The 14,436-nt window shown below is 34.2% G+C and overlaps 1 protein-coding gene across 4 annotated transcripts in view; it reads left to right on the forward strand.

Annotated features, from left to right (window-relative positions):
* The window catches only part of TBC1D15 (TBC1 domain family member 15), a 71,842-nt gene extending 58,832 nt beyond the window's left edge, over nt 1-13,010 (forward strand). For 3 of the 4 annotated variants that reach the window (XM_059683652.1, XM_059683650.1, XM_059683651.1), the window contains 6 exons: nt 2,236-2,336; nt 6,749-6,848; nt 7,738-7,835; nt 9,553-9,669; nt 10,150-10,236; nt 11,670-13,010. In XM_059683652.1, coding sequence (XP_059539635.1) covers nt 2,236-2,336; nt 6,749-6,848; nt 7,738-7,835; nt 9,553-9,669; nt 10,150-10,236; nt 11,670-11,891 — 725 coding nt within the window. In that variant the 3' untranslated portion in view covers nt 11,892-13,010. The remainder of the gene's footprint in view (nt 1-2,235; nt 2,337-6,748; nt 6,849-7,737; nt 7,836-9,552; nt 9,670-10,149; nt 10,237-11,669) is intronic. The other variant, XM_059683653.1, reaches the window with a different exon arrangement.
* Nucleotides 13,011-14,436: the final 1,426 nt, after the last annotated feature.

Genomic DNA, 14,436 nt, shown 5'->3' on the forward strand with positions numbered 1-14,436 from the left:
CTTTGTTGGCAATTAATTTGCATATCCTGCTGATTAGCCAATGGGAAGCATAGCAGAGGTATGGTCAATTATCATGTTTGTCTATTATTAGATAGGATTCTATTCAGGCTCTCTCAGTGGATTTGATTACGCCCACCCACATTGGGGAGGGCCATCTGCTTTAATCATTTCTCCAATTCAAACGTTAATCTCTTCTAGAAACACCTTCACAGACATTCCCAGAAATAATGTTTAACCAGACATCTGGGCATCCTGTGGCCCACTCAGGTTGATATAAAATTAAATCATTGCAAATGTTTGTTACTTTAAAAAAGCATCTGCAATAAATATGTAGAAATGTTTACATTTTGATATCATGTCACATGCCTTTTTTCTGGGACTTCTGTGTATGTCTTGGTAACTCAATTGGATGCCCGCCATGGGAACCCATGTGTTCTTTTATGCTAAAGTGAGTAGAGTCATATTTTCCCACAGGGCATAGTGTATGCATAGGTTGATAAAGACTAGCTACAGTAGTAGATGATAGGACAGGCTCCGAGCAGATGGAGCTAAATGTTTATTTGTAAGGAGATCCTGAAGTGACCTGCATGCCTCTTTGTTACACATTTAATCTGAAGGTGTTTTTTTGTTTTTGGTTTTTTTAGAGTGGCTTATATGCTTCCTGGGTCATTTTAAAAACCATTTTCTTAAAAATAAGAGTGATGCAAAGTTGTATATCATTTCTAGCAGAAATACTGCCTTCCCTTTTAAAATATATACTCTTCAGATGGCTTCAGTACACATAGATTTTTATGAATGTTAAAAATTTAATCTTTGGATCTGTTTCCACAGATTTCCCAAGTTGCCATTGGGAAAAAAATTTCTTTGTAACTTTTACAAATGTATGAACTTAACCAAAGTTAAATGATAATATGTATGGGAAAGGCTTAGAATGCGTTCTTGTCCCTTTGTTGGTTTAAGTATCTATGTCTTATCTGAAATTTAATTGTGAAACACTTAAGAAAATTGAGGGTTTTATAAGTTGGAACTAAAAAATAAGAAGCTTGACATATTTAAGTGAAAAGTAGAACTAAGGCTTTCTGTTTATTTTTAAATAGGGAGCCTGATTCTTTAACTTTGCAATTTTTCTTTTAAGCAAGGGCTGTTATTAGTGTCATAACTGAAAAATTTTAACAGCATAAAGAGAAAGGTATTTAAAGTGGTAGTTTCAGGCACAACATTTGATTGGATTAAACCCAATTGCTAGCATTGTTTGGGAATACAGTAACAGGAATAGAAAGAAGACATAGATTTGTCTATTTAAAAGAGGTAGATAATTTTGTTGTGACTACTTTTATTTAGATTACCTATGATCTGGTTGCTAAAGCAGTTGGATCCTGGTTAGTGTGTATTTCACTTGGCTTATTCAGGGCAGCTTGGTACTGTTGACTACTACTGGCTTGGCAACTTTCTTTCCCTTGACTTACAAAAATCTTCTCCCTTGATATTTTTTTCCTTTGACTATTTAATTTCTTTTGAGTATGTACTCTTTTTTTTTTAATATATTGATTTTTTACAGAGAGGAGGGGAGAGGGATAGAGAGTTAGAAACATCAATGAGAGAGAAACATCCATGATGAGAGAGAACTACCGATTGGCTGCCTCCTGCAAGTCCCCCATTGGGGATCGAGCCCACAAACTGGGCACATGCCCTTGACCGGAATCAAACCTGGGACCTTTCAGTTCGCAGGCCGATGCTCTATCCACTGAGCCAAACTGGCTAGGGCTGCACATTTTTTATATTTTCATTTTTTATCCTAACCTGAGGATATGTTTATTGATTTTTAGAGCGAGAGAAAGAACGAGACATAGACATCAGTTGGTTGCCTCGTGTACGCATCCCAACTGGGAATCAAACCCGCAACTTTTTTAGTGTATGGGACGATGGTCCAACCAACTGAACTACCAGGCCAGGGCTTGCACACTGTTTTTTAATAGTATTACCCACTCTTGATAGTGATGTCTACACTAAGACACCTACTGGAAGATAAATATATGCTTGACATCTCAATTGAAAACAACGCATCTTTTTTACCTCATTGCTAGACTTCTTCCTTCCTCCTTGTTTCTGTTCTTTTCTTGGTGAACATCATATTTACCAAAGAAAAGATGAAGTTTTAAGTGAATGGTGGTAATATGCACAGAAGAATACATAAAGCTTAGGTTTTCAGAGACATGATTTTTTTCTTCCTCTTAGGATATGTGCAAGGAATGAGTGACTTACTTTCCCCTCTTTTATATGTGATGGAAAATGAGGTGGATGCCTTTTGGTGCTTTGCCTCCTACATGGACCAAATGGTAAGAACGGGGTTCCTCCTTTAATCAAACTAATTTGAATTTTTAGTTCTATAATGTTATTATATAAGAATGAATTATATTTAGTCAGTTATGATGGGACTTTAGAAACTTGCTTCATGTTGTTCGTTTGTCTGTTTTTTAAATAGCCTTTTCAAGAGGCTTGGAAATGCCGACATTGTTTTTAATACAAAAAATAGAAAGTGCCTGTAGTACAGGAATAATCAGGTTTTAATATCAGTTAATGCTCATATTCTGCAGAAGAGCCATGAGTCATTACAGAATATTGATGAAATAGATGAATGCAATTCTTATGAAGTAGTTGAACTTTCATATCACCTGTTTCAGAGATAAAGCTTAGTCATACCAAGTAATATCCTTACCGTTTGTGAACATTTTGGATTTTGTCACTGATTTTTCTCCAGATGTATTTGAACTATTTGTAACGCTGACACTTTCTTAGTAATTTTTCTCAGAAACATGTGGTTATTAGAGTTGAACTATGTCTATATATACATATTATTACAAAGAACATTTTATCGTCATTGATCTATCTTGGCAGTGGAGTTCTAGGACAGTAGTACAGAGAGAGTGTAACAAGGAAATAAAATAGAACAGTCTTTTCACGTTATCTTTTAGAAAGAAAAAAAAGAGCGTCTAAGAGTAGATAAAGGCATATGAAATTCAAAGACTTGATCAATACATAGGTCACTTTACAATTTCAGAATAAGATTAATATACTTCATGGTGGGCCTTGAAGTCGGATATTGAAATGGCTTGCTTGTAACAGGATAAAGATTTTGAATATGTAGTCATTTAAAATGTTTCCTAGCAATGTAGGGTTTAACTTAGAGTTTCTGGGATACAAATATGGAATTTGGAAGTGGTACCTTCTTTGATTTGATTCCTTCTATTCCTTCTATTCTTCCCCTGTTGCTTACCAATTCTTTCCCCTGCAATTTTTCTCACTTTTGTCTATTTTCTCAAGTGTCATCCATGGATTCAACTCATCCTCACTTCTCCTGCTCCTTTTCCACATGCATAATGAAATTTGATGATTTTAAAGTATCTTTTGCTTTTAAATTGATAAATATACAAATTATGTAGTTCTTTACTATACACTAATGTTTTTGGATTATTTGGAAAGATTATTAATTGCAGTAATGTAGTAATATTATAGTTTGTCTTCCTTACCTTTTTGATTGATTGATTTTACCTGCCTTCTTAGTTCCAATTACTCCTAAGTGCTCTAGAAACCTGAGGCATTTGTTACAAAGGTCTGTACAACTGATACTAATTGTATAAAAACTCTTGTCTGCCTTCCTTGTGTTTCTGTTTATCCCCTTTTCACTAGAGCTAGTATGTTCCTTGATAAAGGGTTCATGTCTTTGCTTAACTAGTTTAGTTCTCTGGTATGCTTCCAGAATTTTCCCAATGCCTGAAATGAGATTGTTGTTCAACAGATTTTTGTAGAATAAACACATGAATATTTCCCCAGTGCTTAGTTTAGACCTCAACTTATAGTAGGTACTCCAAGAGTTAACATGAACATACTGCATTTAGTTTATTACAGTAATGGTTTTCATAAAACTGAGGAAATATTGACATGTTCCAATATAATGGCTTATGATACCAAATGCACTCGTATATGTGCATGTATTTAGGTCTCAAATGTAAAGATTATTTTCTGACCACCTGTAATCTATTATTTTTTGTATATGAAGGTTCAAGTTCTGTCTTTTCACAGTAAATGCTCTCTGTGTTTGCCTTTTTCATTGAGGATAGTCTGGGGGACTTTTCTAGTCTTTATTCTAAAAAGATCTCTTAATATATTGTCTACTAACATCCCATGATATTTGAATAAAAGGTCAATATGTTGCAATTTAAAAAATCTACACAATTATTTTTCACTGTATTGCTATTGTTTTGGTGCCCTTAAATCAGTGCTGCAGTTGTTTGATTCCGTATTGTGTTATAGCTTTATTTCATATAACCTATTATTTCTTATGTGATGGCTGACGTAATATCTGTAGATTTACTTTTGTTGATTTTACTCACATCTAATGTAGGTCTAGGCATAGATTTTGTTATGGAAATATTATGGAAACATTTGCAAAACGACCTAATGAACTTTCTTATACCCACCATTCATTTTGCCATAAAGTTTAGTCCCTCCCTTCTCCTCACCTCACACCCCCATAAAATGTATATGCATGTGTATATGTATGTATACATTATATGTAATATGCATATATATAATATATGTATGCATATGTGTGCACACATTTATTTATAGATATAGATACAGTTGAAGCCCTTTGTATATTCATATGGATCTTATTTCTTCTCCAGGAATAACTTCTTTTTCAAAGTTGGCTTCTGTCATTTTGGGAGTGCTTCTTTTTATAGCTGAGTGGGTAGCAGTGGGATGCCAAGTTGGTACTCCCAAACCATGTTATAACAAAAATGATGCTGTTTACCAGTTAATTCTGCCTTTGCCCTATGTGTCCAGGTGGTAAATGTGAAGGAACTATATCTTTTTTTTTTTTTTTAAATATATCTTTGTTGATTTCAGAGAGGAAGGGAGAGGGGCAAGAGAGATAGAAATATCAGTGATGAGAGAGAATCATTGATTGGCTGCCTCCTACACACCCCCTACTGGGGATCGAGCCCACAACCCAGGCATGTGCCCTTGACTGAAATTGAACCCGGGACCCTTCAGTCTGCAGGCTGATGCTCTATCCACTGAGCCAAACCAGCTAGGGCGAAACTGTATCTTTTTGAAAGATGTATATATATTTTTATTGATTTCAGAGAGGAAAGGAAAGAGAAACAATGATGAGAGAGAATCATCTTAAACCTTTATGTTAGTCTGTTAAACTGTTCTTTAAATCATTAAAGAGAAACCAGTTTATTGAGAATCAGTAGCCTTTTTTTTTTCTTCTTCTACCAAGAATGGGTGATTTCAAGTGTGAGGGAGGGGATGTTCTTCTTAGGTTTTTCACAAGGGGTAGGGTAGTAGGTCACCAGAGAGGGGTTGGCGCACATTTTATAGGGATCAGAATAATCTAAGAAGCCTTTTATTTATTTTGGTTCCCCTTCTCCATCTTTGATGTGTTGGTAGGGAATTTACCTAACTTAGAAGATTTTTGGAAGCATGTAAACCACAGCAGTTCTCAAACTTTGTGCTCTTAGGACCTCGTTACACTCTTAAATCTTATTGAGTACCCCAAGAGCATTTGTTTATGTGGGTTATATCTACTGATGTTTATTGAATGAAAATTAGTACTGAGAAATTTATACTTACTCATTTTAAAGTAACAGTAAACATACTACACTTTAACATGTATAACATTTTAAAATGGAAAGTTAGTTTTCCAAAACAAAAACAGATTTGCTGAGAAGAGGGATTGTTCTACATTTCAATTTTCTTTAATGTCTAGTTTAGTCCTACCTGCTTCTGGATTGAGTCTTTTGCATTATCACACATTATGCAACCTTTATACTTTGGGAGATTAAAAAAAAAAATTGTTGACATTATTACAGATGTTTTCCATCCTGTGAGAGATTTTAAAGTGCAAGATGCATATAATCTTCTAGTATTGTCATGAAGATGGTTTTGACATTGCAGATTTCCCTAATGTCATCAAATCTAAGAAATAGTTAATTCTTTAAAATGAAACACGTTAAAACTAAAATAGATTTTTCATATGATAATTTGAAGAAGTATTTTAAAATGGAAGTGATTTGATGAAAGTTTATTTCCCAGATGTGTTTCCTTTTACTAAATCTCTTATTCCATGTCAGAAATTAGTATGTCAATCAGTCTATAGTTAATTGTTTCCACATTCTTTTTTATCTAAATCAAAGGAATAGAGGGGAAAATAATCCCTAGTTTGAGACCAAGGATTCTCTTTCCGTCTTTTTTAATGTTGCTCTAGCTTTTTAATTTGTTGTGATTTAAAAAAATAGTACTAGAGGCCTGGTGCATGAAAATTTGTACACTGGGAGGGAGGGTCCCTCAATCTGGCCTGCCCCCTCTCACAGTCTGGTAACTCTCAGGGGATGTCCTACTGACGACTTAGGCCCGCTCCCCGTGGGGAGCCGCAGTTTGGTCTCCCTCTGTGGGAGGCGACTGGCCCATCATGGGAAGGTGACTCCCCCATCACACTGCTGCTGCTGCCACTGCTGGCTGCCGCGGCTGCCTGAGCCTCGGCCCAGCTCTTGCAGCAGCAGCCACTGCGGCTTTGTCCGGAAGACGTCCTGTCTAATTCGCATATTACCCTTTTATTAGTATAGATGGTATGAGTCTAACATTTGTTTTTAGACTCATGATTTAGTTATTAGTTAATAATGTACTATAAAATATTTACTAAATATTACTTATATGGTAACGTGTATTTCCTTCTATAAAGCACCAGAATTTTGAAGAACAAATGCAAGGCATGAAGACCCAGCTAATTCAACTAAGTACCTTACTTCGATTGTTGGACAGTGGATTTTGCAGTTACTTAGGTAAGGTAGTGAATCAGAACTATACCCAGCAAATTGTAGGGTAATTCATAGGGAGAAAAAAATGTAAATGACTCTTTTAAAGACATATACGCTCTATTGCTGTTGCCAGGGTTCCTCTGAGGAATAAAAGTGTGGGACCAAACTGTCTTGGCATGCTTATGTCTTAAAAATATTTTTTATTTTATTTTATTTTATTTTTTAATATATCTTATTGATTTTTTACAGAGAGGAAGGGAGAGGGATAGAGAGTTAGAAACATCGATGAGAGAGAAACATCGATCAGCTGCCTCCTGCACACTCCCCACTGGGGATGTGCCCGCAACCAAGGTACATGCCCTTGAATGGAATCGAACCTGGGACCCTTGAGTCTGCAGGCCGATGCTCTATCCACTGAGCCAAACTGATTAGGGCTTAAAAATATTTTTAAAAAAAGATAGTTATTGTTCGTTTTTATATTTTTTTATTAATATGTTTTTATTGATTTCAGAGAGAGGGAGAGAGATAGAAACATTGATGGGCTGCCTCCTGCATGTCCCTTATGGGGATCAAGCCCACAACCCGGGCCATGTGCCCTAACCAGGAATTCAACTGGCGACCTCTTGGTGCATGAGACAATGCTCAACCAACTGAGCCACATTGGCCGGTCTGTGTACTTACATCTTAAAACAATTTATTTTTAAAATGAGTTATTTGTTGGTATTTGGTTGTTTTCTTTTAAAGAAGTTAGCCTGCAAACTTTGAATTGTTTCCTTTAATTAGTAGAAGACAAATTTATAGGACTTTCAATAGCCTAAAATGCATAGAGAAATTTGAGTTTGAAATAGGTCACTGTGTTCTGAGATAAATAGCATGAGAGTAAGCCATATATTTTTTTTTCCCTTCTGTATAGAATCTCAGGACTCTGGATACCTTTACTTTTGCTTCAGATGGCTTTTAATCAGATTCAAAAGGGAATTTAGTTTTCTAGATATTCTTCGATTATGGGAGGTAAGTTCTTAAATTATACAAATGTATTATTTATTATGGAAAGCAACAATTTATTCTATAGAATATAAATGGATTATACCAGTCTACCTGAAATTTCTAAAGCAAGTATGTTTCAAAATTCTGATAGTTTGTTGTCTCTCCTTAAAATTAATGATCTTGAGCTGAATACCTGATCTTTGGAGCCCTTTTCTATAAATTATAATCCTTATGAGATTTGGGGATAGTTGATTTCCCAGATCCAGTTCTCTAGACCATTTGTGTCTGTGTTCTCTGCTGGGGCCACTTGACTGTGTGAGGCTCTGCCATATTCTGGTATAGGTTGTAGAGTTCAAGGACTTTTTAGCAGGCCAATCAGTTGAGATGGCACTGTATTTATAGTTTGAGATATTGGGAGGGAGAAGACTTGTATTTTGCTTTGTAACAGAAACTTAAGTTAGAGCAAAGTATGAATAATAACATAACACATCCTATTATCTGTATTTAACAGATGAGGAAACTAGAGTTTCAAGAAAAACTCACATATTTTCTTTTTTAAAAATATATTTTTATTGAATTTTTAGAGAGGAAGGAAGAGGGATAGAGAGATGTAAACATCAATGAGAGAGAAACATTGATCAGCTGCCTCCTGCACGCCCCATACTGGGGATTGAGTCTGCAACCTGGGCATGTGTCCTGCCTGGGAAGCGAACTGGTGACCTCTTGGTTCATACATAGGTTGATGCCCAACCACTGGATTACACTGGCCAGGCACCACTCGCATGTTCTTGACCTGGAATCATATTTTTAAAGGTTGTCAATTTTGTTATTTAGTACTCAACTTTTTTAAAAGGATGGATTGAGAATATTATTACCACATAGTTAGAATAACTTCCTAATCTGTGTTTACCAAATATATTGGGATGTTAAGTGGAAACCCTTGGCGGTTAATTGAATTTCATTTAAACTTTAAAAAATTGCATTAGTCTGAAAATTATTCAACTTGATTTACACCTGGTAAAAGAAATGAAAACATGTTAAGTATACTTTAATAGTATGGTTATATGGGTCTTTTTATGTTTCCAGATAAGATATTATTAGGTACATTAAACAGGGGGAAATTAAGGCCTTAAATTTGAGGGCATAAGTAAATATTTAGGAAGAAGTGCACTATTGATCAAATATTTTATGCATTTGGGTATAAATTTGGGATATTTGATTCAGTTTTTGTCATAATATGTGTCATATAATATGATGCTTAAAATGTAGAGTTGTCTGTGGGTGTTTTTGGTTCCATGCATTGTGTAACTGAATCTTTTTTATTTACAGGATTTAGTTTTCTAGAGACAGAAGGTGATTTAAAAGTGAGAAACAGCATGTAATTGAAAGTTCAGGAAAATATTGAAAATGCCTCTAACCCTTATACCTTAAACTTAACCTCATAGCTGTGGCTCCTTAATTAATACCATTCATCATATTGGTTAGACTCGATGATTTGCTTATTGTAGTTATCTAAAGAGCCACATTTGGAATTCATTGTGTTCACAAAATGTTAATTACTTTGTAGGTAAAGGTAAGACTTTCCTTCTCTACCCCTCATTTCCTAACTAGAAAACTGGTGGACTACCTCATCTAGGCAACTTCTGCTTTACATAGAAGGCATTTAGAGTTCAGCATTGTATATATGAGGAAAATGTTTTAGAATTATTATAGTTTAGTAAATAGTTGTTTTGTTTTATAGGTAATGTGGACTGAACTACCATGTAAAAATTTCCATCTTCTTCTCTGTTGTGCTATTCTGGAATCAGAAAAGCAGCAAATAATGGAAAAGCATTATGGTTTTAATGAAATACTTAAGGTAGTTATTTCTTTCATTTAGATTTTAATATTTTGGTTTTTTTCCTCTTTTGATACATAAAACATTTTCTTGGAGATTTATTGAATCCCTCGAGTAATTTAAACTGTCAGTGACTCTGGGAATGACAGTTCAACCAATTACATATTGGCCAGTAATTAGGAGAGAAGGAAAATTCAATGTACACTTTTTTTATAGTTAGTTTTCTAAAAGAATATTGTTATTTTGCTTATAACTTTAAGATAGTAGACTTGAGACAGCTGTTAGATTTAATGTTCTATAAGCTTATTAGTTATTTTTCAGCTTTAAAACGGGAAATGATCTAAGAAAAGATGTAGTAAATGTTCTGTTTGTTTGTAGTGTGTGGATATTTTTATTTTAAGGATTTTATCTGTAGTAAAATGTAAGTGGTAATTATTTATATAGTAGAACATACAGTGCTTCCAATTTTGATTGTCATTTTATTTTATTGATTCATTTTAGCATATTAATGAATTGTCCATGAAAATTGATGTAGAAGATGTACTGTGCAAGGCAGAAGCAATTTCTCTACAGATGGTAAAATGCAAGGTATACAGTATATATATATATATAATTTTTTTTAATCCTCATCCAAGGATATGCTTACTGAGAGGGAGGAGGAGAGAGAAAGGGAGAGAGAGAGAGAGGAGAGACATTGATGTGAGAGAGAAACATTGATCAGTTGCCTCCAGTGCACACACCAACCAGGGGTTGAACCCACAACCTTTTGGTGTACGGGATGATGCTCTAATCATTTGAGCTATCTAGCCAAGGCTCAAGGTATACAGAATTTTAAATAATTACAAGATTTTTTGTTAATGTTTTTGGTGGGTTGAGCTCAAGAACAAATTTTTCTTCTTAGAAATAATATAAATGGCTGTTTCAGCAAGTTGAAGGCAGACACAAAGCATTGGCTAGCATTTTGTTTACCATTATAGATTTACAACATGTAATTGAAAACAGTTGGTTAACCATGCTAGATGAAAATCATATAATAGGGCAAAATGAAAAAAGTAATGAAAACATTTCTGTGACAACCATCGAGGCTGTAGAATTTTTAAAAATATATTTTGATTGACTTCAGAGAGGAAGGGAGAGGGAGAGAGAGATAGAAACATCAATGATAAGAGAATCATTGGCTGCCTCCTGTATGCCTCCTCATGGGAATCGAGCTAGCAACCCGGACATGTGCCTGACCGGGAATCAAACAATGACCTCCTGGTTCATAGGTCGACGCTCCACCACTGAGCCACGCCGGCCAGGCGAGGCTGTAGAATTTAAGCATTGGTATGTATTCCCCAGTCGAATTAGTGAACACAGAATAGGACCTCATATTAATATGCAGTGTCTCCAAATAAAGACAGATGCTAATCAGAAACGATTAGTCCATGCCATTACATTTGTGTATCATGCTCTTACTTTGTTTGATAACAAGGCAAATTTGATTATCTGAATTCAAATCATAGATGTATTTTGGCTTTTGCATTTTTATGAGCATTCTTATTTGGTCTTTGTGTCATTCGTTCATGGTTCCAAATGCTTATTTTGGTTCAGTTTAAACACTTATTTGGTAGGTATTCTGTTCAAAAAATATCAGTGATACCTTCTTACATTTAAAGGAACCTTTGTATATTGAGGGGGAAAGTATGAATAAGATAGTAGAAAAACAAGGAGAATGGAACAAATGCTAAATATTAGTAACTTTCAATAATAAAGATAAATAAAATATTAGTAACTATGTTTGTGGGTGTGATAGAGTGGGGTGAAGAGCGATTGATTCAGAATAGATCAGGGAACCAGTTAATGAAAAAAGTGGTTAGGATTTCATTTTGGAGTGAAGAAGGAAGGTTTGAGAGGGAACATAACAATTACAATCTTAGAACAAATGTTCAAATTCTGGAATCATGTAGTCTTAATTAGAAGTGTTACTTTGTGGTTAATTTTCCTCTATGGTGAATGATGGTTTTGTTTTTCATATTCAGGAATTGCCACAAGCCGTTTGTGAGATTTTGGGGCTTCAGGACAGTGAAGTCACAACACCAGATTCAGACACGGGTGAAGATGAACATGTTGGCTTGACTGCTTGTTCTACACCTGCATTTCAGAGTAACTCCTTGCCTGTACTTGCTGCCAGTGGAGCCAGAGATGACAGCTCCACACAGATATCAGTGTCCCCAGATGTTAGCAGATTAACACCTGCATGATCCTTCTTGTTGCTTACTTTTTGAAGAGACACTTTGTTGCAACTTCTTTTCAAGTTTTTGAAAGGTGGAAATTTTAAATCTTGGTAATGATCATGCTTTAAGATTAATGGAAAGAAAGTGTACTGATGTTCTTACATTAAAGCTTTACAAAGATTTACACTAATTATTTTTGTAGTTACTTCTACCAAATAGCCTTTCTTTTTCAATAACATTCCTTAGTATTTTTATAGCTAAGTACATTTTATTTTCTTGTGGATGTGGATGAACTGGAATCGAATAAATATTACAAGTGGATGAGTTGGAAATTATGCACTTTGAAACCATTCACTTTGTTTACTCTAAATTTAATGGCTTTGGATTTTATGAAATTAAATATTGAGCCTTTCTATAGCATTCTAAGCTGAGAAGTAGATTGCTACCCAGTGACAAAATAAAAGAATTTGTTTTTCTCTGTTGTTTACAATAATATTCAGCTTAAATATTTATGCTGGTCGAATGTGATTTAAATTGGACATTTTCATCAGTGCAATTTAATGTGTAGATAAAGAGCTACTTCAAGCATAAGAGGATTGGCAGTATATTTTTTACAATGGACTTTTGTTCACTTGTATATAAAGACTATATAAGTACTTATTTATGAGTATAAGAAAGGAATAGCATATTTTCTTTAACTGAATAAACTTGACTATTGATTTATATACCCTGATTTGACAAAATTAATACATAGCATCAATATGAGATCTTTTTCAAAACTATTTTCTTAACCAAGCATTTATTTCATGAGGCTACATTCAACCCTATACCTGGTATAATTTTGAAATTAATTACTCGTAACCTCACTTTCCTAATGTTTTATTATCTTTCCTAATAATGTATTAAGTACTAATTAATCTGGTCTTTAAATTTTTATAAAATACTCTTTGCAAAAAGCTTATGTAAAAAATTTCAGTATACTATTATAAGTCTCAAAATAGTACTCTTTTGTATATGAACAAAGCTGTTGTTTTTACCATGCAGTGTTGCATGATTTTAAGTTATGTGGAATTAACATAACTGGTTCCGTTCTAATTGTAATTTGTTAACGCCTGTACATATCATTAAAATACATTTGAAGTTGAAGTAGTGTTTTCAATTAAATCACACCTAGAAAAAAATCTGCTGGTTCTTCATTAGAAAATAAATCCAAGATGGACCCAGTAAATTTCATATTTTTATGTGATCGAAACAGTCAGTTGGATGAGTTGTGGAAATAAAGAAATAAGACTTCTTTCATAACAAAAAAGTTTTCACCAGCATGAAATTGGGCATAGTGTTGCCATGGAGGATATAATTATGTGACGCAGTAAAGCAGCTTTCTACAGTTGATGCTAATAATGTAAAATGTGACGCAGTTCTAAAATAATCCAATAGATAGGTTCTGCCCCCCCCATAAAACTAGAGAAGCAAATGAAATTTTTTCCTACTTGAGCATTAACTGACAATCATGACAGAACCATTAGATGTTAGTTTTTAATATCATGTGTTATCTTTCATCAGTTAATAATGAGTAAGCCTATTCAGAAAAAAAAAAAAGTAAACTGATGAAAAACTCAGCATCTCCAGCCTTTCATTTCCTGCTGTTCAGGAAATTGCTCAGAGCATCTTGATGTCCTCCTTGTCCTTCCTGGACAGGGGGCTTTGGGGACATTTGTTCCCACTACGGAATGTGATATCTACTTCAGAGTTTTTAAAAATCTTAACACATTTAGTAAGTTGAACTTCTGTCAAGTTTTAAATAAAACTACTTGCTAAAACACTTGATTAAATAGTCTAGCACATTTTTTATATGGAAGAGTAATGTAGTATAGTGCTAGATAGAGTTTTTATTAAAGTATAGTTGACATACAATATTGTTTTAGATTCAGGAGTACAAAGTGATTCAACATTTATATACCTTACAAAGTGATCTCACTAAGTCTAGTAACTGTCACTGTACAAAGTTATGATTTTATAGACTATATTTTCCATGCTATACACTACATCCCTGTGACTTATTTTATAACTGGAAGTTTGTGCCTCTTATTCCCCTTCACCCTTTTAGTCTTTCCCTCTACCTCCTTCCCTTCTGGCAAACATAAGTTTGTTATATCTATGAGTTTGTTTCTTTTGTTTTTTTTAATATTCCACATGTAAGTGAAATCACACCGTATTTGTTCTTCATTGTCTGACATTTCATTTAGCATAATACCCTCTTGGTTCATCCATGTTGTCACAATGGAAAGATTTCATTATTTTTTATGGCTAATACTCCATTGTGTGTGTAGACATGTATATGTGTGTATGTATATATATACATACCACATCTTGATTCGTTTGTCAGTGACAGTTTGGTTCCATATCGTAGTTACTGCAAATAATGCTGAAGTGAGCATAGGGGTGCATATATCTTTTTTGAATTAGTGTTACAGTTTTCAGAGAGATACCCAGAAGTGGAGTTGTTGAGTCATATGATAGATCTATTTTTAATTTTTTTTTTAAAATATATTTTATTGATTTTTTACAGAGA

This window comes from Myotis daubentonii, chromosome 2 (genome assembly GCF_963259705.1).
Source record: "Myotis daubentonii chromosome 2, mMyoDau2.1, whole genome shotgun sequence".
Classification (NCBI taxonomy): domain Eukaryota; kingdom Metazoa; phylum Chordata; class Mammalia; order Chiroptera; family Vespertilionidae; genus Myotis; species Myotis daubentonii.